The sequence below is a fragment of the Oryctolagus cuniculus genome, chromosome 17 (assembly GCF_051225735.1).
Source record: "Oryctolagus cuniculus isolate XC-2025 breed Fujian yellow rabbit chromosome 17, ASM5122573v1, whole genome shotgun sequence".
NCBI lineage: Eukaryota > Metazoa > Chordata > Mammalia > Lagomorpha > Leporidae > Oryctolagus > Oryctolagus cuniculus.
This window is the reverse complement of record NC_142883.1, coordinates 59,360,128-59,385,139: the sequence shown is the minus strand read 5'-3', so window position 1 is coordinate 59,385,139 and position 25,012 is coordinate 59,360,128. Positions and strand designations below refer to the sequence as shown.

Genomic DNA, 25,012 nt, shown 5'->3' with positions numbered 1-25,012 from the left:
CAGTTTCCAAGATGAACAAAAGCTTTAGTTTTTAGGTCCTTCCTCCAGGCAAGAAAACACACATCACGGGCTGGGCTTGCACTTAATGTCTAAGGGTGACCATTATCACCCGCACTCGATGTTTGAGAACAGTACCTGGAGGTTCGTTCTAAGAGCCTAATTGGTCATACAGGGCAGGGGCTGACCCCCACACTCCAGGGGCTCAACACCTATGAGCAATGCCTGTTTCCTGCAGCCCAAAGTTTTCTTTTTCCCATCCTAACACCCTCCGCTGCTTCCTCTAGAGTCCTCCTGCCTTGCTCTGAACAACTTTTTTGCTCCTTTGCGAACTATAGAAATGATCCCTGAAAGTATAGTCTTTAACTTTTTTGCTCCTTTGCAAGAGCGCCTTTGCTAACAAACCACGAAGCTCTCCCAGCCTGTTTTCGCAATTACCTGGCCTAGACTCCGCCCCCGTCGGCCCGCCCATCTCGCCCCGCCCTGCAATCTCCCCGCCCAATCCCCGCCCACGTACTGCCCCCTTTAAAAGCCCCGCCCTGGCGCTCCCCAGCCGGGGCGTTGCGCTCCTCTCGCAACGCACCTCCAGCCGGAAGTGTCCTTGTATATCGGCCCCCTCCGAGCCAGTGGGGACGGGTTTGTGTCAGTTCCGGCCCGGACCCGGCGCCTGACGCGCTGACGTGGCTCCCGGAAGTGGGGCCGGCGCTGCCTCGCCATGTTGTCACAGGTGAGGGGCTGTGGGCGCCGGGAGAGGGCAGCGGCATGTGAGGGCTGGACTTGGCGAGGTCCGTGGGGGCGCGAGTGGAGCGTACCGGGGCCGTGGTTTCCGCGTCTTCCCCCTGCCGCCTCCGCCAGAGCTCAGGGAGGAGCGGGGTGGACCGGCGGGAGTAGGGGGCCATGGACAGTCGTTCGGCGAGGGCGTCTGGACGCCCTGAGGCCTCAGGCGTCGTTAAGCGGTGTCGGCCTGGGCCTGTTCAGAAGCCCATGGTCCGCAGACGCCGGGCGCTGTCTGCTGTGAGGTTGCGGGGTGGCGGCGTGGGCGTTAGTGCGCGGGTGCGGATAACCGGGGGCGGCCCATCGACCATCTCCGGCCCCCTCCGGGTCTGACCCTGGGGTGGGGTGTGCGCTGAGGTCCAGTACGACGGCGAGACCCTGCCGGAGCGGGATAATGAGTAATTGAATCGCCTTTAAAACAGTTGCTGTTTATAGTCCACTTTGCTTTAATTCTTTGTGTGTGCGTGTGTTTTCGTGTCACACGATATTCACCGAGGGATCACCCTGTCCCAGCAGTGCTCCAGGCTCAGGAATCGGGTCGTGAACACTAGGGACAGACGGGTTCCCCGAGGTCAGGGGCTGGTCCTAGGTAGGACATAACGAGTTGTAGAGGGGCTGGGGTGATGGATGATAAGTTAGCCAAACCAAAGACATTTCCATCCATCACGTACTTGTTGTGCTCTGGTTTCCGTCCCCTCTTAAGTCAGAATATAAATATACTTTGCTTTTTTTTTCCCCCCATGTGAAAAAATGAAAACTCCCGCCTGCCCTTTGATCTGTCACCCACTCTCTGTTCCTGGAAAGACTCGTCTGTACTTGTTCTTTTTTTTTTTTTTTTTTTTTTTTTTTAAACAGGCAGAGTGGACAGTGAGAGAGAGAGAGAGAGACAGAGAGAAAGGTCTTCCTTTTGCCGTTGGTTCACCCTCCAATGGCCGCCGCGGCCGCTGCACTGCGCTGATCCAATGGCAGGAGCCAGGTGCTTCTCCTGGTCTCCCACGGGGTGCAGGGCCCAAGCACTTGGGCCATCCTCCACTGCCCTCCCGGGCCACAGCAGAGAGCTGGCCTGGAAGAGGGGCAACCGGGACAGAATCCAGTGCCCTGACCGGGACTAGAACCCCGTGTGCTGGTACCGCTAGGCAGAGGATTAGCCTATTGAGCCGTGGCGCCGGCCTGTACTTGTTCTTAAGTGTGGTATTCTTCTCCGCCATCCAAGTCAGAATTTCCCTTCTCCTGCCTTACTAAAACTGCCCTTACTGAGGTCACTGTGGACCTGCTAAAAAGAGAGTGGTCACTTCGGTTTGCAGCATTGGATGTAGTTCTTGGGATCCTTCTCCTGGGATTCCAGGGCACCACTCTCCTGTGTCACCCCCCACTCCGTGCCACTCGTGCTTATTTGGTCTCCCCTTTCGGACCTCTGCATATCCGAGTGCCCAGAGTCTGGCATTGGCATCTTTATCCTGTTAGTTGTTGAGGACAAAAACCTCTTTCTTGACTCCTGTTCTCTTACCCCAGAGTCAAGTCAGCAAATCCTGTCAGCCTGGCCTTAAAAGCTGGTCTGAATCTCCACCTTGCACCGCCTCCACTGCATCCACTGTGGACCAGGCTGTTGTTTCCAGGCTCCATTATTGGAGCAGCCCCCTAACCACTCCCCTGATTTTGTGCCTTGGTCTCTCCCCTCCCTGCCCACCATAGTTTTAATGCAATGACTAGACTTGTCTTTTGAGTCAGAACATGTCAATCCTTTGTTCACAGTGTACTTATGGTTCTCACTCTCAAAGTTTTTGAAAAGAAAACAAAATGAAACAAAACAACAAAAAAACACCCACTTTTATTAACATTTTAAGTTTAGTATGTCCAAAACCAAACTCCTGATACTGCTCTGATACCGGTTGTGCCCGTGGTCTTCCTCTTCTTAATAAACACAACTATGAGAGTACAGAGTTGTTTGTCTCCTTTTTCTTAGTGCTTGTACCCTTACAACAGTGCCTGGCAGTTAGTAGGCATTCAGTGTTTATTGAATATGGAGAAGATTCCAGTCTTTTATGAAAGATCAGAGTAAGAGAGAAGAGTGTTCCTAGGTAGAAGAACCACAAGTCTAAAGGCCCAGTGGGCACATGTTGAATCAAAAAGGTGGTTGGTCCAGGGGCTTAGTTACTATATGAAAGTTTCCTATTGTTTTTGTAGCAAATTACTATAAACTTTGTAGCTTAGAACAAACTTACCCTCTTATAATTCTGATGGTTTGAAGTTCAAAATGAATGTCAAATGTCAAGGATTGAAATCAAGGTGTGGGCAGTTTTGTTCCTTCTGGAGGCACCAGCAGGAGAATCTTGTCTTTTCTAGCTTCTGGAGGCTGCCTGCATTCCTTGGCTCATCGTCCCTCTCTCTGTCCTCCAAGCCATCAGCATAGCCTATTCATGTCTCTCTTTCATCTCTGCTTTCCTGTTTTCATCATCTTCGCTGACTCTGAGCCTCCTGTGTCCCTCTCCAAGGATCACTGTGATGCAGTCAGTGGGCCCACCTGGATAAAACAGGAAACTCCCTAGGTCAAGACCCTTAAATGAATCACTTCTGCAAAAATTCCTGTCTGCCAATGAGTTTACATATTCCCAGGTTCTGGGAATCAGAAGCTGGCTATTTTAACAGGGTTGAGAAGGAAGTGTTATTCAGTTTTGAAAGGAGACTGGCCTGATGGTTGGCCTTGGAGGTCGGTGGGGGCTGGCTCATGATAGGTCGTGGTAAGGAGTCTGATTTTCAGTCACAGTACTGTGAGTGTTAAGTAGGCGAATGATGTGGCCTGATGTGCAAAGGTGTCCTTAGACAGTTGGGGGTCAAGAGCAGCCGGCCACAGGGCTTATTCAAACATAGCCTGGTACAGTGGATCTCACTATCGGCTGTGCGTTTTGATCATCTGGCAGCTTTAGAACATTCAGCAATTGTATCTGAACCTCTGAGGGGGTGGGGTCCAGGTCGTGTTTTTTGTCTCTCCCCCCAAGTATTCCAATGTGTAGGTAAGGTTGCGAACCACTGGTCTCAGTTCTGAATGTGTGCTACCGTTCCCAGCCTTAGCTGCTATTCTGCTTCTCTTGCCCTTTACTTACTCTGAGTGCTGCTTGGTTATTTCATTTTCGTCGGTTTGTAGGCCACTGTCTGTGCCTTTGAAAGTATACTTAGCTGAGTTGAGTGAGCAGGAGGCCTGCATCAAGGCCTAACTGATGACACTCCTACAGAGCCCTCTGGCAGAAAGGAGTCTCTCCCTGTCCCCCGTTGTGTTTGCATTTGCATTTGCGTTTGCGTTTGTATTTCTCCTGGCTCTCCAGTGACAGTCTGTGGTGTATTATAGGTAATTGCCTCCTTTGTTTACTCACTCATACCTTCAGCAGACCCTGTAGCACTAGACCAGGGCTCCGTTAGCCGGTAGGACTTGGCACAGTGCAGACAGGCCTGTTCCCCAGTGGCTTAAAATCTAAGTGGGGGTGGGAGTTGGGGACAGATTTGCAATAAGAATGCCCCGTGGTAACTGTTCAGATGCAGAGTTGTCCAGGTGCTGTGGGGATGGCGCAGTTTCTCAGCTGTGTCCGTATCTGATCTGGTGTGTGTCCGAAGGGGAAGGAGGAGCAGAGAAAGCGCAGGAGAGGCATGAAGGTGGGCGAGACCAGGTAGTAACAGCGTTGCTGCAGGGCTGCGCAGGGAAGTATCAGGAGTATGCGGTGTGGATCAGATCACGCCATCACCCATGCTGTATGTGAAGGAGTTGACTTTATTCTGTTCATGGAGGGACACATTTGACAGAATTGAGGAGGGGAGTAGCATGATATGATTTTCATGTTGGGAAGAGTGCTTTGAGTAACACAGAGGAGAGGCTGGAGTAGACTGGGAGTGAGACTGGTGGGTGGTACCGGGAGTAGGTTTGTTGTGGTTGAGGCTGAAAGGAATTACAGTGATTTGAGGTGTGAGCCCTTAGGAGCCTCTGGGTGGAAAAGGGAGGAATGCTGTGGGAAGGTAGAAGATAGATAGAAGGGGAGATACAAAATCAGTTTTCTTTCTTTCTTTCTTTTTTTTTTTTTTTTTTAAGATTTATTTATTTGCAAGGCAGAGTTAGAGATACCTTGGGTCCACTGGTTCACTCTCCAAATGGCTGCAATGGCCAGGGCTGGGCCATGCTGAAGCCAGGACCCTGGAACTCCATCTGGGTCTCCAACGTGAGTGACAGGGGCCATCTTCTGCTGCCTTCTCAGGCGCCTTAACAGGGAGTTGGATTTGAAATGGAACGGCCAGCACTCCCAACCGGCCCTCATATGGGATGCTGGCATCACAGGTGGTGGCTTATCTTACTGTGCCACAATGCTGGCCCCAGATCAGGATTATAAATCTTCTTTGAGTAATAAGAGGCACTTGGAAATGCTTACATGCTGTTTAGAAGATTTGAAAGTACAAAAAATATAAATAAAAGGAAAACAAGTCCCGAGGAGGCATGAAAAGAAGGAATTCTGAGCACAAATCATTAATTTAGTCTTGGACAAGAAAAGAGAGTGTGAGAAGGAGTCAGGGAAGCCAGGATGCAGTCAGATGGTCTGTGAAGGAGCAAAAACACTGAGTCTATCCCTGAGAGCCTCAGCTTTCTCTGAGTGCAGCTGAAAATTAGGTGTCAGCTCGTAGGAGCAGGTTCTGCACCAGTGTTCTTAGAGGCCTGAGCTACCCAGGGGTAGGGATGGACACATTCCCATGTTGGCTTCTTGCCAGGTGTTGGGATGCACCTGTCCTTTCCCTAGGTTGTGAATTTCTTTTTTTAAGATTTATTTGAAAGGCAGAGTTGGGTGGGGGGAGATATCTTCCATCCACTGGTTCACTCCCCAAATGGTCAGAGCTGGGCCGGTCTGAAGCCAGGAGCTTCTTCCTGTTCTCCCACATAGGTACAGGGGCCCATCTTCTGCTGCTTTCCCAGGAGCATTAGCAAGGAGCTGGATTGGAAGTAGAGCAGCTGGGACTTGAACCGGCGCCCATTTGGGATGCTGGTGCCACAGGCGGCAGCTTTACCCATTATGCCACAGTGCCGGCCCTGAGGTTGTGATTTCTTGATGGCTGTGACTGTTGTAATTTTGCCTTCCATCTTGATCAATGTGCATATTTGCATGTAGGGAGCATGTAAATACTGCCTTTAATTTTGCTTCATGAATATTTAATTTTCCTACTAGGACAGTAATGATGACACTGAGGATGTTTCCCTGTTCGATACGGAAGAGGAGACAGTTAGTAGACCAAGAAAATCCAAAATCAGGTATGTGGATAAGTTATGAGAGTTGTGTTAGTATTCAGTGATGCCCTGTCCATAGATTAGTATCAGCTGATGGGACTCAAGGCCGAGTGATTTGGAGTTGCTTGTGAATATTCTATGCTGCTAGTTTGGTATTTGGTGTGAGACAAAATGAGCTTCAGTTTTTCTTGGGAATAATTGACAAATGGGATTTTATTCAATACTGAGTTTTCAAATCATCAAATCTGGTTATTTAAATACCTGTGCTTTTAATTCTATGCTAGCTACTGTTTTCCAAGAATGATCTTTCTTGGTGTGCTTTCTATAGATAATGTTACATTTTGACTTATTGTGCAGATTTCAGATTCTTCTATAAAAAAATAACATGAAAATGTGAAATGTACTTCTATTCCAAATTTAGTTCTCTGAAGAAATTTTCTTAAAGAAATCAAAATCTATTTGAGCCTCAAATATCATACTAAATGAAAGGTGCCAGTCACAAAGACCACATATAGTATGATTTTATTTATAGGAAATGTCCAGAGTAGACAAAAATGTATGTGACAGAAAATAGCTTAGTTGTTGCCTAGGGTTGAAGGAGTTGAAGGTAAATGGGGAATGATTGCTAATGGGTACAGAGTGTCATTTGGGGTGATCAAACGTTGTAAAGTAGTGGCTAATTAGTGATTGAACACTTCTGTGAATATACTAAAAACCATTAAATTGTACACTTTAAATGATAAATTATTTGGTATATGAATTGTATCTTAACAAAGCTGTTAAAAACCAAAAATACTCTACCTGATGGTGACTTTGCTTTAATGCCTGAAGTGATTTTTAACTTTCCAAATTATTTTGGCATGATTTGAAAAAGGATTCAAATCATAAGACTGTAGTTTTCCTTATTTTTGCAAACTAGGTGCTCGTTATATATTTTGTGAAAATTTATATTCAATGTGATATTTTTTAAAGGGAATGGGTTTATTGGGGGAAACAATGTGATGTTGTGTTTACATAATGAATTTTCTGTGATAACAGGGCCTAGTTAAATAATGGGACTTAAGAGAGGTAGGCTGCTTCTTGCTCAGGTCATCTCTTTTGTTTTGGCAGATTCTTCATGGTTATGCCATGGCTAGCACATTTTTCATCTACATCTGCTGATACCTGTAGTAAAATGTAATTGCATTTCTTTTATTTTGTTTTGGTTTTCAGACATCCAGTGGCATCATTTTTCCATTTGTTCTTTCGAGTCAGTGCAATTGTAGTCTATCTTCTCTGTGAATTGCTCAGCAGCAGCTTTATTGCCTGTATGGTGACCATTATCTTGTTGTTGTCATGTGACTTTTGGGCAGTGAAGGTAGGTTTTGTTGTTTTTATTTTAAAATTGTATTTACTATGAGATTGAATGATGTATATACAGAAAAATATGAGACAGGATTTTGGATTGGTGTTAATTTTAATTGATCTTGTTATATCAGGCCTCATATAGGTTAAACTGCTGGAATTGTCAGAGCACATGCAGGTTATTACAGAACTGAGTTACCCTGCTATATGTCAGCCTACATCAGCTTTGCAATCAAACACACACAAACACACACAAATGTGACCAGCAGGCATAGACTGTACACATTGCTTCCAATCCCTTCAGCTGGTTTTGCTTTAGGGTCACTTCTAGGTGTGCCTTGTATAGTTTCCAGATTCTGCCCAGTATAGTTGTCCATAAATGCCTAAGAAGTATCCACCTTTTGCAAAGGCTCCTATGGGTGTACTAGGGCAATATTTCTCTACCAGGGCAAAGTTGTTCCCCATGGAACATTTGTCAATGTCTGAAAACATTTTTCATTGTCATACCTAGGGGCAGGGGTGAGTGTGATCTAGTGTGTAGAGACCTGATGTGCTACTGAACAACTTAAGATGCACAGGATGGCCTCTACAACGAAGTACTATCTGGTACAAAATGTCAGTTTTGTACCAGATGTACCAGAGGTGGGGCCAGCGCCATGGCTCACTTGGCTAATCCTCTGCCTGCGGTGCCGGCATCCCATATGGGCACCAGGTTCTAGTCCCGGCTGCTCCTCTTCCAGTCCAGCTCTCTGCTGTGGCCCAGGAGGGCAGTGGAGGATAGCCCAAGTGCTTGGGCACCTGCATCTGCGTGGGAGACCGGGAGGAAGCACCTGGCTCCTGGCTTCGGATCAGCGTAGCTCCGTCTGTAGAGGCCATTTGGAGGGTGAACCAACAGAAGGAAGACCTTTCTTTTTCTCTCTCACTGTCTAACTCTATCTGTCAAAAAAAAAAAAAAAAAAGTTATGTCAAGATTGAGGAACCCTGCTGTAGGGGAGAGAAAGGAGTGAAAGCAATGGTGTCAAACTCAAAAGTGATGGATAGAGATGAATGGATGCCCAGATAGGTAGGCAAATGTGTGTTAAGTTACCATAATAAAATACTAAATGTAGACCTTAGGTGGTACATGTTTATGTATTTACTCTAAAATTTAACTTTCCTATGTGTTTGAAAATTTTTCTAGTAAAAAGTGATGGGGGAAAAAAAATCAAAGGCTAATTTTAGGATTTCAGAGACCTGTGTACTGATTCAAGGACCAGTAAGATGTTTAAAGTCTGTTGACCTGCCCCAACCTAGCCATTTTTAGACCTATTAACTAAAAACATCAGAAGTTGTTTGTTAAGTGGTGGCTAGTTTTCATAGGCTACATAATACTGCGAAGGAAGATCTCAAAGGTCTGTTCTCTTTTGCTTTCTTTTCCTTTTTAGAAGATTTATTTATTTATTTATTTATTTGAAAAGCAGAGTTAGAGAGATTATCCTTCATCTGCTGGTTCACTCCCCAAATGGCCACAGTGGCCAGGATGTGATCAGGCTGAAGCCAGGAGCCAAGAACTCCATCCTGGTCTCCCACATGGGTGGCAGGGGCCCAAGTATTTGGGCCATCTGCTGCTGCTTTCCCAGGCACATTAGTAGGGAGCTGGATCGGAAGTAGTGCAGCCGGGACTCAAAGCAGTGCTCATATGGGATGCTGGCATCGTAGGTGGCTTAACCTGCCTCACCACAATGCCAGCCCATAGGTCTGTTTTCTTAAGACTTCTTTTGTACACTCTCTTTGGTTTGTGTTTCTTTAAATTTCTTCTGTGGCTTTTTGCTCTAGAGTGTATTTGCATCCATGTTTCTTTTTGTTATCAAATTTCTGCTCAGCCAAATAAAACATGGCCTTCAATCAGTTTTCCTCGTAATTTTTGAACTCTTAAAATTAAATCCTTCTGTGCTTGGGGTTTTTGAAAATGTGACCAAAATAGTATATTTTCTGATAAGATTTAAAAAGGCTTAAAAAGTTGTCACTCATTTATCCTTGTCAAAATTAATTACAGTTATCCAATTAAGCAATTAAGACCTGAAGCAAAATTAAGAAATTGAATGGAGAAATTATTAAATCCATTTGGGAACACATGTAGCAGGGTTCTAAAACTAGTAGATTGGAAATGTGTCATAATTTTGATGTAGTTGTCAAAAGAGATATAATTATTTTAAAAAATAAAAATAATCTTCATCCAATTTCCTGATATTAATGAAGACCAAGAAGAGGTGAACACAGAAAATATTTTAAGAGTATGTTTAAATATGATTGTATAGGGTTTTATTTTGTTCCTCATTTTGACAAATAGAGTGAAAGTTAAATAGTTTTAAAAATTTAATGAAAGTTATTAATAAAATTTAAAACATGTTCTGTATCTTGTTCAGCACTGGAGAAGATAGGAGCAACTGAAATACTTCCTGTGGCCAAAGAAGGAGGACAAAGTAAATCTCAGAACTTAACTGTTACAGCACCCGTGTACTAGGTGACCGAAGTAATAGCAAATTTGTTATGACAGTAAATGGAATTTGATTAAGCTCTCTTTTAAAGACAAGAATTTGAAGACTGGGTCAGAAATCAGAGCCCAAGGGACTGGCATTGTGGCACAGAAGGTTAAGCTGCCACTTGCTATGTGGGCGTCCTATGTTAGAGTGCTGGTGCCCAGCTGCTTTACTTCCAATTCAGCTTCCTGTTGATATGTTTGGGAAGGCAGAGAATGATGGCCTAATTCTTTGGGTTCCTGCCACTCATGTTGGAGACCAACATGGAGTTCTGGGAGTTGTGGGCATTCGGGGAGTGAACCATGGGATGGAAGATCTCTCTGTCCCTGCCACTCTCTCTCCTATCTGTGTCTCTGCCTTTCAAAGAAATAAAATATATCTTTAAAAAAAAAGTCCAGGCAAAAAGAACTAACTAAAATATTGACATTTATAAAAATAAAAGAAGGCAAAGATAACATCAAACCAATTCAGACAAAAAGAAACTTGGTATTATTATCAGATGAAAGAGAAAACAGGGTAAGAAAACACTAAATGGAACCCCCAAAAAAGGTCATTTTATGAATCACAGTGACTTTCATTTGTAGAATAAAATTATATCAAAATGTATATAGTGAAGAACATAAAATACTAGGGAAAGATGGAGGCAACATTGTGTTAGTAGCCTAACAAACCATTGTCTTTGATAGATAAAGCAACAAAGAATAAATAAGGTCTGTATGATCTGAAAGAAATAATTAACAAGGTCAATTTAAAAGCACTATTTGGAACTTTGTATGTACAGAGATATGCCTGTGGATCATTAACAAAAATTAACTGAACATTACTGAAGAAAATCCAAATAAATTGTAAAAAACATTTACATTTTATAGTCTAAATTAGTATATAGAAATTAATAAAAATAGTTGTCAACATTAGCCTTAAAAAAGCCAACTTGCTAAATATCTTGGTGTAAAAGGAACCAAAAACTGTAAAGATAGATTGTTTATAGCTTAATGACAATGTCAAACTCTGGCATGAATGTAGAAGAAAAACAATAATAGACTGCAGGCTTTTGATATTTGACAAGAAAATAAAAGTCTGGACTGCTCAGATTTGAAAGTTTCAAAAACAATAAACCTAAGAGGAATTAGGACAAATAAACCATGAAGACAAATGCAGAAAGAGAACTGGGGCGTGGGGACATGGAAGGGTCTGGGATTGGAGCTGTTCTTGTCACCTTTGCCAGCTTTTCTCTTCCACTTGGCCTTTCACTCTTAGCATTTCTAGGATAGAGTTTTGGTCTTTAAGGCCACCCCCTTCCTTTTCCTTCTGTGTTCCTTTCCTAGGCAGTGCCATCTCTGCTTCTGATTTCTGTTGCTGATCTGTAAGCTGCGTTGGTTCTCAGATCCAGATCTCTAATCCAAGTTTGTCCTCACAGCTACTTCTCCATCTGTTTTAACATTTTTATGTGACTGTCTTGAAGGCACCTCAAATTAAGGATATATAAAATACTACTTGTTATCTTCCATTCCCAAAATGCTCCTTTTTCCATAGGTGTTCCCTTCTGTAGGTCCTAGAAGCGTTATATTTTTACTTGAGCAAACCAGAAATGTGTGTGTTGTCTCTTTCCTACTCCATATCCAGTTAGTTACCAAGTCTCTTTTAAGTCCATGGGTTTCACTTTCTTCCTTGGGAGAGTCTATACCTACTGCTCTGTCTGAAATGCTCTTCACACTTGCATATCATGTTAATGTAAGGATTTCTAATCCTTTTTGTGCCACAGACCTCTTTTATAGTCTCATGAAGCCATGAATACTGTTTTCAAATATACAAGAAAATAATAAGGCCTCAAAGAAAGTCATTTATATTGAAATACAGACAGTTCCCATATCCGTTGGTCTGGAAGCCAGGGAGTCAACCAGTCACAGATTGAAAATATTTGGGGGAAAAATTGTGCATCTGTACTAAACATGTATAGACTTTTCTTTCTTGTTAGCAGTCTGTAAATAATATGGTAGAAAAGTATTTACCCAGCACATTGTTTGAATATATTAGGTATTATAAGTAATCTAAGATGGGGCCGGCGCCACGGCTCACTAGGCTAATCCTCCACCTCGCAGCGCTGGCACACCGGGTTCTAGTCCCAGTAGGGGTGCCGGATTCTGTCCTGGTTGCCCCTCTTCCAGGCCAGCTCTCTGCTGTGGCCCGGGAGTGCAGTGGAGGATGGCCCAAGTCCTTGGGCCCTGCACCCCATGGGAGACCAGGAGAAGCACCTGGCTCCTGCCATCGGATCAGCATGATGCGCCGGCCGCAGTGCGCCAGCCGTGGCAGCCATTGGAGGGTGAACCAACGGCAAAAGGAAGACCTTTCTCTCTGTCTCTCTCTCTCTCTCACTGTCCACTCTGCCTGTCAAAAAAAAAAAAAAAAAAAAAAAAGTAAGATGATTTAAAGTATTTGGGAGGATGTGTAGGTCATGTGTAATTATGTGCCATTTTCTATAAGGGACCTGAGCCTTATTTTGCATATTTTGATATCTGCAGGAGATCCTAGAACTGCTGCCCCAGTGATACCTGGAACAACTATGAGTATATAATTAAAAAATATTAAAAAGATAAATTTCTGACTTAGCATATGTATTTCTTTATGAATGTATTAATAGTAAGATCTACAGGGGCCAGTGCTGTGGCTCACTTGGTTAATCCTCCTCCTGTGGTGCCAGCATCCCATATATATGGCACCAGGTTCTAGTCCCAGTTGCTCCTCTTCCAGTCCAGCTCTCTGCTGTGGCCCGGGAGGGCAGTGGAGGATGGCCTAAGTGCTTGGGCCCCTGCACCGGCATGGGAGACCAGGAGGAAGCACCTGGCTCTTGACTTTGGATCAGCGTAGCTCCAGCTGTAGCGGCCATTTTGGAGAGTGAACCAACGGAAGGAAGACCTTTCTCTCTGTCTCTCTCTCTTTCTCTCTCTTTAACTCTCTCTCTCTCTCTCTGTCTCACTGTCTAACTCTATCTGTCAAACAAAAAAATAGTAAGATCTACAATAGACCTAGTAAATTTCAAGACAGTGATAAGCATAACAATATTTTGAGAAATCTGCAGCAAATATAGTACAAAATGAAAATTATCTGTGGTTTTTATTGTGACAAAGTTTTGAGTACTGTTAATTCTACCCACATTCATGGTTTGTCATCTACTTTCATTATGTAATGATATGCCAGATTTTAGCCAGAGGTTAATGAAAATAAAGATAAAATTTCCTCCCCACTTGAATTCGCAGAATCCCTGAATCTGTTAGTGGATACCAATAATGAAACACACCCTGTATTATTGATTCCTGAAATTCCTTTAAGTTTCATGCCAAAATGTTGATTTTTCGGGGAGTTGGCCACATTTCCACATTGTACTCAAAGCATCCTGTACTTCTCCCTCACAACACTTGTTGCAGTTAGTGATGGTGCATTTGTATGTTGGTGGCCTCATATCTTCCCCCGACACTTGAAGCTCCTTAAGGACAAAGGTGGTACCTCTTAGTTACCACTTTAGTCCCAGTGTTTAATAGTTGAGTATATATACATTAGGAAGGCTACCGAAGTTATTTGTTACTTTAATAAGAAAACAGCTTGGTATATTTAAAGGATTGAATAAAGGCCAGTGGCTGTTTTCATTTTTAGGTATATACAGCTGCAAAATGTAGGTAGCTACAGTCAGGATATATGGGAAAAGGTAGGCCACTATAGCCAAAGATCAAGGGACTTAGGAAATTAGGAATTGGAGAAAGTGTGAGAGAAAGGAGGGGAGTAATGTTTATGGGCACTTTATGGGCACACTTGTTGCTTACCCTGTCACTTGCTCCCCCTACTGGACCTACTATTGACGTTTTATTTAATCTTTTAGTCAGGCCTGATGTATAGCTGTCTTTGTTAACTGGGTATTATGTTAGAGGTAGAGATTCTTGTTGGGAAATGTAACATTAAGATGTGACGTTGCGTATGGGTCTTTTAAATGTGTATTATTTTTCCCAGAATGTCACAGGTAGACTGATGGTAGGCTTACGTTGGTGGAATCATATTGATGAAGATGGAAAGAGCCATTGGGTGTTTGAGTCCAGGAAGGTAAGCTGATATTTTTCCTATTGAATAGTGTCCTTTGATAAGTTATGTGTAGATTACGTTTCATTATTTAAGAATATTCAGGTCTAAAAACATTACCTCAAGTCACTTGCCATGTCAGTAATAAACCAAATGGCCTTCTAAATCTTGATTTTTTTTTTTTTTTTTTGGTTCTAGTTCAGAGCAGAAACAAAGCAAAAGTGAGCACAGGACAGAATTCTGTGAGAGATGATGTTAGAGTATGCCAAGCTGCAGATAAAAGCACTTTCTGATGGCCTCAACTTTGTTGTCTTTGCTGGGCATCTCCATGGATCCCTCTGTGTCTAGCAGATAACTGCTGCTAGTACCTCGTTCTCTCTTTGTTCCCATGGCCGTCTTCCACTTGTGTGTGGAGAAAAGGAGAAGGATTGCAACTGGATAGAAAATGTGGAGCTGATCAATCATTCTTTAACCCTGTGCCTTCAGGAGTTCTGTGGAAGCCTTGGTTTGGGTTGGCGAGGCACTCGAGAGTAAACGCCCTGTTTCCCTGTGGAAATCTGTGTGGGAAGCAGAGGGCAGAACTTTTGGAGACAACCCCAGTTATGTTGCTGCCCTTCTGACTGGAAGGGCCTTGACAAGTGATAGTTCTCAGAAAGCAGTTTTGTACTCAGTGAGCCTGCAGTCCTTTATATTATGCAGTCTACTTTGTTAGCAACTCACTACCCCTGTAAGTTCCTGAGTGTTACAAAGACATTTTGGTTGTTGTCCAGAATCTCTTGATTGCTGGACCTTTCTTTGGACCTTGACTTGACCTTTATTCCCCAAGATGACTGTATAACCTTGATTTTTTTGATTCTCACTCAAAAAAGTATCATTCCACCCTTCCTTATGAATAAACAGTGCTGGTGCAAGAATTTAGTACAATCCTGTCAGGATCACTGTTCTGTCTTGGATCCTGATGAACTGTGTGTTCTGCCCTAAAATTGCAAAATTCTTGGGTTGAAACAAAGTACATTAAATATTTCCTTGAAATTATAATAGTAGAGGAATTAACTCTGTGTGTGTGTGTGTGTGTGTGTCTGTTTGTGTGTTTAAGTGTTCTGAATTGGGACTGGCGTTGTCTGTATTAATTGAATTGAAAGAAATATACTTTTATTTAAAATGTTTTATTTATTCAAAGCTATTTACTGGTACACATCTCAGTGATGATTGAAATTACTTTCTTGTTTTGTTTTGTAGACATCCTCTGAAGAAAATAAAACTGTTTCGGAAGCTGAATCCAGAATCTTTTGGTTAGGACTTATTGCCTGTCCAGTGCTATGGGTGATATTTGCCTTCAGTGCTCTCTTCTCCTTCAGAGTCAAATGGCTGGTGAGCGTCATTGTGGAACTTTTGAATAATCCATTAAAATGTCTGATGGAAAATCCTAACAAGTAACCATCTGTGCCTTTAACATGGAGGACCTATCTTGAGTAGGCAGCTTCATCATGTATTACCCAAGTTGTTTCCCAACTCCACTTTTTCCTAAGTGCCAGCAACAGATGGGGCTGTACCAGGCTGAAGACAGTCACTGGGAACTCAGCCCAGGTCTCCCATGTGGGTGACACCCTCAACTACTGGAGCCATCACCTCTTGCTTTCCAGGGTGTGCATTAGTAGGAAGCTAGATTGGGAGAGCAGAGCCAGGACTTGAACCAAGGCAAGCTGATAGGGAAAGTAGGCGTCCCAAGTGGTGGATTAACTGCTGTGTCAAACACTGCCACGTTTATTGGGTGATATTTTCAGAAAGAACATCTAGGTTTATTCTTCTGATCCTTTCATGTTTAAGATGAGCCTGTTCTAATCCTTCGCCTTGCGGCGCCAGCACACCGGGTTCTAGTCCCAGTCAGGGCACCGGATTCTGTCCCAGTCGCCCCTCTTCCAGGCCAGCTCTCTGCTGTGGCCCGGGAGTGCAGTGGAGGATGGCCCAAGTGCTTGGGCCCTGAACCCCATGGGAGACCAGGAGAAGCACCTGGCTCCTGCCATCGGATCAGCGCGGTGCGCCGGCCGCAGCGCGCCAGCCGTGGCGGCCATTGGAGGGTGAACCAACGGCAAAAGGAAGACCTTTCTCTCTGTCTCTCTCTCTCACTGTCCACTCTGCCTGTCAAAAACAAAACAAAACAAAACAAAACAAAAAAAAGATGAGCCTGTTAAGGCCGATGCTGCGGCTCACTAGGCTAATCCTCCGCCTGCAGCGCCGGCACCCTGGATTCTAGTCCCGGTTGGGGCACCGGATTCTGTCCCGGTTGCCCCTCTTCCAGTCCAGCTCTCTGCTGTGGCCTGGGAGTGCAGTGGAGGATGGCCCAAGTCCCTGGGCTCTGCACCCCATGGGAGACCAGGAGAAGCACCTGGCTCCTGGCTCCTGCCATCGGATCAGCGCGGTGCGCCAGCCGCGGTGGCCATTGGAGGGTGAACCAACGGCAAAGGAAGACCTTTCTCTCTCTCTCTCTCTCACTGTCCACTTTGCCTGTCAAAAAAAAAAAAAAAAAAAAAAAAAAAAGAAAAAAAAAAGATGAGCCTGTTGAATGACTTGGCTAGGTTGCTCCCAACCATTACTTACTGAGTTTTTTAGAAAAATTTGAGTCCAGGTATGTTTAACCTCCATGTAAGTAAGTATCCTCTGGCGTCTGCTTCTGAGATGTTGGAGATGATGGTGGTGGGAATTTTTTTATTTTTATTATTTATTTTTTTATTTTTTGACAGGCAGAGTGGACAGTGAGAGAGAGAGACAGAGAGAAAGGTCTTCCTTTGCCGTTGGTTCACCCTCCAATGGCCGCCGCGGCCGGCGCGCTGCGGCCGGCGCACCGCGCTGATCCGATGGCAGGAGCCAGGAGCCAGGTGCTTTTCCTGGTCTCCCATGGGGTGCAGGGCCCAAGCACCTGGGCCATCCTCCACTGCATTCCCTGGCCCCAGCAGAGGGCTGGCCTGGAAGATGGGCAACTGGGACAGAATCTGGCGCCCCGACCGGGACTAGAACCCGGTGTGCCGGCGCCGCTAGGCGGAGGATTAGCCTAGTGAGCCGCGGCACCGGCTGGTGGTGGGAATTATTAGTGAGACGTAACCTTCGAGCTTTGAAGAATTAGGAGCTGTGCAGGGCTGCCCCAAACCACCTTAACTACCGGTCCTTTTTGATGTGTGTTGCTACTTGTTTCTTTGCCTTTTTTTGTTGTTGTTGTTTAAGCCTATTGCTGTCTGCATCTTAAGGAGAGGTGTTGGGTATCTTTGTATCTGACTACTACATCCTCTTAAGTCAGAAGTCTATTTGTTTTAGCTTAGTACATTTTAAAATTTGTTGCCATTTAGTAAAATTGTTGCCTCAGCAGGACCCATGCTCAGTCTGAATTCAGGAACCTTCTGGCATGCTGGTATACACATACCCAGGAGTATTCCAGTTTGAGAAGCCTAGGAAGTTAAGTGAGATTTATTTAGATAAAAAGGTAGTTTTATGTTTACCTAGATAACTAGTAGCCTTGTATAACACTTAGATTTTTATTTCCATCAAACATGCATTTAGAGCAGAATATACCAGTTCAGCTTCTTTTATTAGGAATTTGAACCCACTCCTTATTTATTTATTTATTTATTTTTTCTGACAGGCAGAGTGGACAGTGAGAGAGAGAGACAGAGAGAAAGGTCTTCCTTTTGCCATTGGTTCACCCTCCAATGGCTGCCGCGGCCAGCGCGCTGTGGCCGGCGCGCTGTGGCCAGCGCACCATGCTGGAAGGCAGGAGCCAGGTGCTTATCCTGGTCTCCCATGGGGTGCAGGGCCCAAGCACTTGGGCCATCCTCCACTGCACTCCCTGGTCACAGCAGAGAGCTGGCCTGGAAGAGGGGCAACCGGGACAGAATCTGGCGCCCCGACCGGGACTAGAACCCGGTGTGCTGGCGCCACAAGGTGGAGGATTAGCCTAGTGAGCCATGGCGCCAGCCCCCACTCCTTATTTAAACATTTAAATCTTCTTACCTTAAAATCATCTTACCTTTAAATCAGCTGTACTACTCATAAGGAGGCAAGGAGAATGAATCTGGATTGAAAAAAAGACCTTCTGTTTAGGAGCTTTGCTTTTTACCTGTGTAAACGGTTTCTGGATAATCTGTTTCATAGTAGGAGGATTGATGAGCTGTTTGCTGTAGAATGAAGGTTGGTGAACTATAATGTGTAGGCCATATCCCACCCAACATCTGTATTTGTAAATTTTTAAAAAAATTTTATATATTTTTTGAAAGAGTTAGAGTAAGAAGGAGAGAGGGGGAGAGAGAGAAAGAAAGGGAGGGAGGGAGGGAGTGAGAGAGAGAGCATGCAAGGGCTTCCATCTGCAGATGGAAATGCTGTAATGTCTTGGGCCAAGCCAGGCCGAAGCCAGGAGTCGGGACCTCTTCCAGGTCTCCTATGTGGGTGGCAGGGGTCCAAGCACTTGAGCTATCTTCCACTACTTTTCCCAGGTCATTAGCAGGGAACTGAATTGGAAGTAGAGCATCTAGGACTAGAACCAATGTCCTATGGGATGGAATGCCGGTGTTGCAGGTGGTGGCTTTACTTGCTACACCACAACACTGGCCCCCTGTGTTTGTAAATTTTTATTGGAGCACAACCTTGGGCACTGAGGGACTTGGGCTTGTTCTGGCTAACTAAGGGGTCTCACTGGCAATGTTGTGCTTTTCAGAGTTTCCTTGCATTCTTTGTCATGACAATCTGCTTGTCTCGTTTCTGGCATAGAGAAAGGTCAATTTTAGGTCATTAACGGTGATTCTTTTTCTCCTGTTCCAGGCAGTGGTTATCATGGGTGTGGTGCTGCAAGGTGCCAACTTGTATGGTTACATCAGGTGTAAAGTGGGCAGCAGAAAGAATTTAACCAACATGGCAACTTCGTATCTTGGAAAGCAATTTTTAAGACAAGTAAGTGTTTTCTGAATGTGATCAGGGACTAATGCAGTGAGTTAATTCTTGTAGCGTTTAGCTTTCATGAAATACTTATTTTTTAAGTCCTTGGATTGTATATTTATTTGAGAAGCAGAGAGGCAGATATCCTCTGGCTTACTCTCCAAATGTCCACAACACCTCGGGCTGGGCCAGATTGAAGGCAGAAGTCAGGAACTCAATCCAGGTCTTTTCTTAAAAGTTTTTGAAAGAGAGTGAGAGCAAGAAAGAGAGAGACAGAGAGAACTGTCATCTGATTGTTCACTCCCCAAATGTTTACAGTGACCTGGACTGGACCAGGCCAAAGGTAGGAGCTGGGAACTGAATTCAGGTTTCCCAGGTGCAGGTGGGATTTGATTACTTGAACCTTTACCTACTGTTTCCTGGGTGCACATTAGCAGCAAGCTGGAACTGGGAGTGGAGCTGGGATTTTTAACCCAGGCACTCTGATATGGAATGCATGTATCTTAACATAGGCTAAATGCCTGCCTCATGACGTGTTTCTTAGCAGTTTTTTTTTTTAAAAGGCATATAGTTATTTAAATATGATGTGATGATACAGATGTTTTAATGATTCTCTGGAGGCTTTTAGGACATTCTGAAAATGTATTATACCTATCCTAAAATTATCTCAAAATCAGGAGAAATAAGCTGTCATTGATAATAATTTATCTTTAAAAATTACCTTAAGTTCAGTAGGTTTCTGTTAATGTCATGGTGGCTTTAAGTGGCTGTTCTTGAAGAAAATATGTTGGGTGCTTTTTAGGGTTTATAGCAAGAACAAGTAGAATAAGACCAGGTATTAGTCTGTTTTCTGTTGCCATAACAAAAGAAGTTGGGTAATTTGTAAAGAAAAGAGGTTTAGTTAGCTTATAGTTTAGAGCTCTTGGAGGTCAAAGAGCATGGCACTGGTCCCTGATTGGTTCTGCTGAGAGCCTCCTGGTGGATGGCCTCCCGGCGGTGGAAGCAGGTATGGACGAGTCGCAGGATGAGCTAGGAAGCCAGAGGGCTTCAGGGCTCAGGCTTATTATTTTCCTAACAACTCATTCTCAGGGGAACCACTCATTCAGTGAGCCCAGCGTTAGTCCTTTCTGCGGGCTTTACCCCCAGTGACCTAATTACCTCCTACTAGGCCCCACATCTTAGTGCCACCACCTCTCAGCATCACCACACTGGGGTGATGTGAACTCTGGGGAGACAAACCGCATCCAAACCACAGCCGACCATATCATTGAAGGTTGTACTTTGATTTTCCCTCCTAGAACATAAAAGGTTTACTACAGTTCTCCCAGATGAGATTTTAAATCAGAGTTTTCAGAGGGTAAGCAGTAGTCATAGGTGAAAAAAAAAATTTGATTACATTTCTTGGGAACATTGACTAGGTCATGTGAGTAACACCTCACATTTGTTTAGTGCGGTAGATTGGGCAGGTGGTGTTACAAAGGACAGTGATTCTTGGAACATGCACAGAACCACCTAGTGGGCACAAGGTTGCTGGGCTGCACTGGCTGAGATTTATTCTAGTGGATCTCATTATTTGCTAAGAAGTTTCTAGGTGGTGCTGATGCCGCTGGGCCGAGGTTTGCACTTAGATTCAGCTGCTGTGGTCTGGATGTGTGATTGAGCTCTCAGCTCATGCAGGTCTGTAAACCCCCAAGTCAGAAGTTAATGGCACTAACAGAGTGGAGACTTGGATCCAGTTATAACATTTCAGAGGTGGACCTGGAGGGGAGGTCTTTAGGTCACTGGGGGCATGCCCTCAGAAGGTGGTTCTCATGAGAGGCTTGGTTATAAAGCCAAGCTGGGCACAGCCACCCTATCTGCTTCCTGATTTGCTGTGTCATCTTCCTCTGCATGGACTCTGTCACTGGCTCCCACCACCCATGCTAGCCAGTGGGGCTGCCTAATCTTGGACATGGACCTCTAAATAAACTTTTTTCTCTCTTTCTTTTAAAAAAGACTTATTTATTTGAAAGGCAAAGTGGCAGAGCAGGAGAGACAAATCTTCCATCTACTGGTTTGCTCCCCAAATGCCTGCAACGGTGAGGATTAGGCCAATGCCAGGATGCAGTGTCCTCTGTAGGTGGCAGGAACCCAAGCCTTTGGGCCATCTGGTGCGTCCTTCATCCTAGGCACAATAGCTGGAAGCTGGATCAGAAACATGGAGTAGCTGGGACTCAAACCAGGCTCTGAGTGGGATGTGGGCATCCCAAGTGGTGGCTTAGCCCACTGCACCAGAATGCCTACCCCCTAAACCTTTTCTCTTTATAAAGCTAGTTTCTTCAGGTATTTCGTTGTAGTAATGAAAAACTAAGTAGCTAAAGCCCTCAGAGATTAAGTGACCTACTCAAGAATATACAGTAGGTGGTACAAAGATAGAGCTTGATCACAACCCTCTGTTTCTATTCTAATGTATAGTTGCTTTTAAAGAAGATAAGAGAGAAAACGAGTGTTCTTGTAGGAACATGATCTCATCCTGAAGAATTTTTGCATGGTGGCCAGTATAACTGCTGTGGTCCACCTTGGGAGAATTTTCATGAACGTGCTTATTGGGTTTCTTAGATTTACAGTGTTTCTGAAGGTGGGAGGGACGTTGAAAGAGGTCCGCGTCTTACCTGGTGCCTCATGATGCTCTGCTCATCTGGGACAAGCTGGGAGTCTGGGTGGCTGGTGATGGCTGAGCGTTTCCTTCTCCAGCACGTCCTCTTTGTAGCGTGATTGGGGCATTGCATGTAAGGTGCTGCAGTAGCTGGCTCTGCTTACAGACAGGGCATGTGCTCTGGGCCTGGTGCTTTCTCATCTGTGGGGTGTGCAGTGAAACAACTTGGAAGACTGAGGAGTATTTTTTCTTTTCCCTGTTTTGCAGAACGCTGGAGGTGATCAGACTACCTGAGTAGAGAGAAAGCTTGTGTGTTTCTCTTACATTGGGGAGCAACTGAAGAGACTCTTGACTGAGCCTTTTAGCACTCAGTCCATGTTGCAAAGAGGAGTGTTGGGTTTGTTTTTCCACTTAAAACTTTATTTGAAAAGAAGGAGTTTTCATCTTCAGTTTTTATTTTCTTTCTAGCAGTTGGGGCTAGACAGTATGGTGTCACTAGAAACACTGTCAGCATTTGTTTTATGGTATATGTACGTAGTCATGTAATTCCAGTGTGTCCCAAATTAGTGAAGGGTTTGTGTCCATTCATGTAACAGAAACCTTTGCATTTTGATCTGTAGAATGTGGGTGGATGTTTTTAGTCTGTCTCAAAGCTCTGTGTGTTTATATATTATTTCTAGATTATTTTCAGAAGTAAGTTTTGATTCCATGGTAAGAGTGGGCACTTTGGCTTGTGTATAAGTAATGTATAATTGTTAGTTTCTAGTATGTATTTCATAGTGAATTTTCTTATCTTAGACATAATACAAGCAAATAAAAACAAAATATGGGCTAGTGGTGTTAAACTAGTTAACTAGCTTGTGTTTTATTTGTAACAAGTCACTTACTTGTAAGGCCTGATGAATATAAATGGGATTGTCACAGTGCATGTGTGAGGGATGCCCGGAGGTTGCTGCTGTTCTATTTTATGGAGAGGAAAGCCAGAGTCCACTTTGGAATTTCCCAGACGCTCTTCAGTGGTCTAGGGCTGATAAAATCTGTCTTTTACCACTAAAGAGTATTATTCTTATGTCATAATGAGAATACTCATTTAAATACTGGGCATAATAAATGCCTAAAAGACATTTTATTTTATTAATCTATTTTTTTTTCTTGCTACCATGGGGATATTGTAAATCATGCATTTGTATTAATGGTACTTCTTAAAACAATATATTTAAATTAAACCAAACTGTTCTACAAACTGTTGTAGGCATCTGTAAATTCTGTTGTAGGTACTGTAAACTTTATTGGAGTCTTTAGTCACCAGATTATGTTGTGAATGTGTTTGTATATTGGTAAACATTTTTAAAGATATTTTGTTTAATTGAGTGTCTTGATTAGAGTCATGGCTTTGAAAGTACATAACTTTATGTTTGTATAAAACTGTACTGTTGGGGTTGGAGTTGTGGCACAGTGGGTTAAGCCACTGGCTGCAACACTGGTATCCCATATCAGAGCACAAGTTTGAGACCCTGCTGCTCTGCTTCCAGTCCAGCTCCCTACAAATGCAGCGGGGGATGGCCCAAGTACCTGGACTGCTGCCAGCCGTGTGGCAGATCCAGACAAAGTTCTAGGCTTCTGGCTTCAGCATAGACCAGTCCTGACCGTAGTGGCCATTTGGGGAGTGAACCATCAGATGGAAGATCTCTTTCTCTCTCTGTCTTCCTCTTTCTCTGAAACTCTGCTTTTAAAATAAATTATGAAAACAAGTAAACAAACATCTGTTTTTAAGGTATTTTACCCTCATGACAAATACGTTGATCCCTTAGATCTGGTGTAGGGAAGGCAAGAGCCATTGAATACTTTAACCTCATCTGTGGGTGGGCCATACACGATTATCAGCCTGTACAGGTTTATTGAATTTCGAGTCTCCCTTTTGTTGCCTTGGCAGGGCCAGACGGATGATTTCACCAGCCTTAAACATCCTTAGACCAGCGTCCCCCATCCCTTTGATAATGGAACTTCAGGGTTATTGGGTGAGTTGCTGAAGGAAACACAGATTACAGGATTACCTGTAAGAAAAAAAAAACAAGAAATGTTACTGGTTTTAGAGGAAGTATTTGTCTCTAAGTGTCTTTTCCTTTTGAGGAGTTGTAATTTAAAGTAGATTACCGTTTTCCTTATATTGAGCTATTATTCTGTCTGGTGAGAGAAGTTAATGCCACACTGAGGACACATTTTTATTTATGTGAACGATCGAAATCTTTCAGGTTGAGAGTCTAATGGAATGTATTGGTATAGTTTTTGACGTAACTGTTTGAATCTGCAGTGCTAAGCCAAATTGCAATTATGAAACAGTGTGTGGCAGAATCTACCACTTGCCCCTGTTTTCATTTTCACCTTCTACAGCATTTCCCACTGGGACATGACAACCTGGAATAAAGATAACTTTCTCTGGATTGCATCATGTGTGGCCACGTGGCTAAGTTCTGACTGAAGTTGTTCCTGGAAGTTGACTTCCAGGAAGTCAACCGAAAAGGAAGGGGCATCCCCATCCCCTGCCCTTGTGAGAGAGGAAGAAACTTCTATTTTTTAAAAGGAGATTTATTTATTTATTTAAAAGAGTTACAGAGAGAGAAGGAGAGACAGAGAGAGGGAGCTTTCATCTGTTGGTTCACTCCCCAAATGGCTGCAATGGTCAGGGCCAGGCCAGGCTGAAGCCAGAGGCTTCATCAGGGTCTCCCTCCTGAGTGGTAGGGGTGTAAGCACTTGGGTCACCTTCTGCTGCTTTCCCAGGTGCATTAGCAAGAAGCTGGATCAGAAGTGGAGAAGCCAGGACTTGAACCAGTGCTCACAGCCAGTGTCATGGACTGTACCACAATGCCAGCCCCATGAGCTTGTGTTTTATGTTGTTCTGGCTTTTCACTGGGTCATAGCCTAACTGAATACTTGCCCATACAATGCATTTTTATCATCACCCATACTTGTTTCCATTAGTACAGTGTTTGAGATGTAATAATTTACTAAATATGTATTTGCCTTTTTCTTAGTACTATAATTAAGTGAATGTTAGGGGAGATAATGAATCACTCTATTTCAGATCTGTTGCCACTGGCTTTGGAAAATGAAATCTGCCACATTTACTTTAATTATCTCACCATGACTGACAGGTTTATTTGGGGGAGAGAGAGTAGAAAGTTATCTTTCCTTTATAGCCCCTAAAGTATCTTCTTTCACCCCCATCTCTGAATAAATAAGGGTGTGTGTAGAGGTAAAGGCACATTAATTCTTTTTTTATAGAAAACTTTTATTTAATAAATATAAATTTGGAAAGTACAACTATTGGATTATAGTGGTTCTTTCTCCTTAACCACCCTCCCACCCGCAAACCATCCCATCTCCTACTCCCTCTCCCATCCCATTCTTTATTAAGATTCATTTTTAATTATCTTTATATACAGAAGATCAACTGTTTACTAAGTAAAGATTTCAACAGTTTGCACCCACACAGACACACAAAGT

General features: G+C 43.8%; 2 protein-coding genes across 14 annotated transcripts in view; both read left to right on the top strand.

Annotated features, from left to right (window-relative positions):
- Positions 1-650: 650 nt before the first annotated feature.
- TVP23C (trans-golgi network vesicle protein 23 homolog C) overlaps positions 651-25,012 on the top strand; it is a 77,210-nt gene continuing 52,848 nt past the window's right edge. The window contains exons 1-8 of one of the 13 annotated variants that reach the window (XM_070059957.2): positions 688-724; positions 5,967-6,049; positions 7,238-7,382; positions 9,775-9,831; positions 13,888-13,977; positions 15,193-15,324; positions 18,760-18,888; positions 21,776-24,829. In XM_070059957.2, the coding sequence (XP_069916058.1) occupies positions 13,906-13,977; positions 15,193-15,324; positions 18,760-18,888; positions 21,776-21,802 (360 nt within the window). In that variant the 5' untranslated portion in view covers positions 688-724; positions 5,967-6,049; positions 7,238-7,382; positions 9,775-9,831; positions 13,888-13,905 and the 3' untranslated portion in view covers positions 21,803-24,829. Of the gene's footprint in view, positions 783-5,966; positions 6,050-7,237; positions 7,383-9,774; positions 9,873-12,407; positions 13,978-15,192; positions 15,325-18,759; positions 18,889-21,775; positions 24,830-25,012 lie in introns of those variants that run through there. The other 12 variants (XM_089316650.1, XM_070059956.2, XM_070059955.2 and 9 more) reach the window with 12 other exon arrangements.
- The window catches only part of CDRT4 (CMT1A duplicated region transcript 4), a 116,379-nt gene continuing 114,851 nt past the window's right edge, over positions 23,485-25,012 (top strand). The window contains exon 1 of the mRNA XM_089318418.1: positions 23,485-23,526. The gene's annotated coding sequence lies outside the window, so the exon portion shown is untranslated. The remainder of the gene's footprint in view (positions 23,527-25,012) is intronic.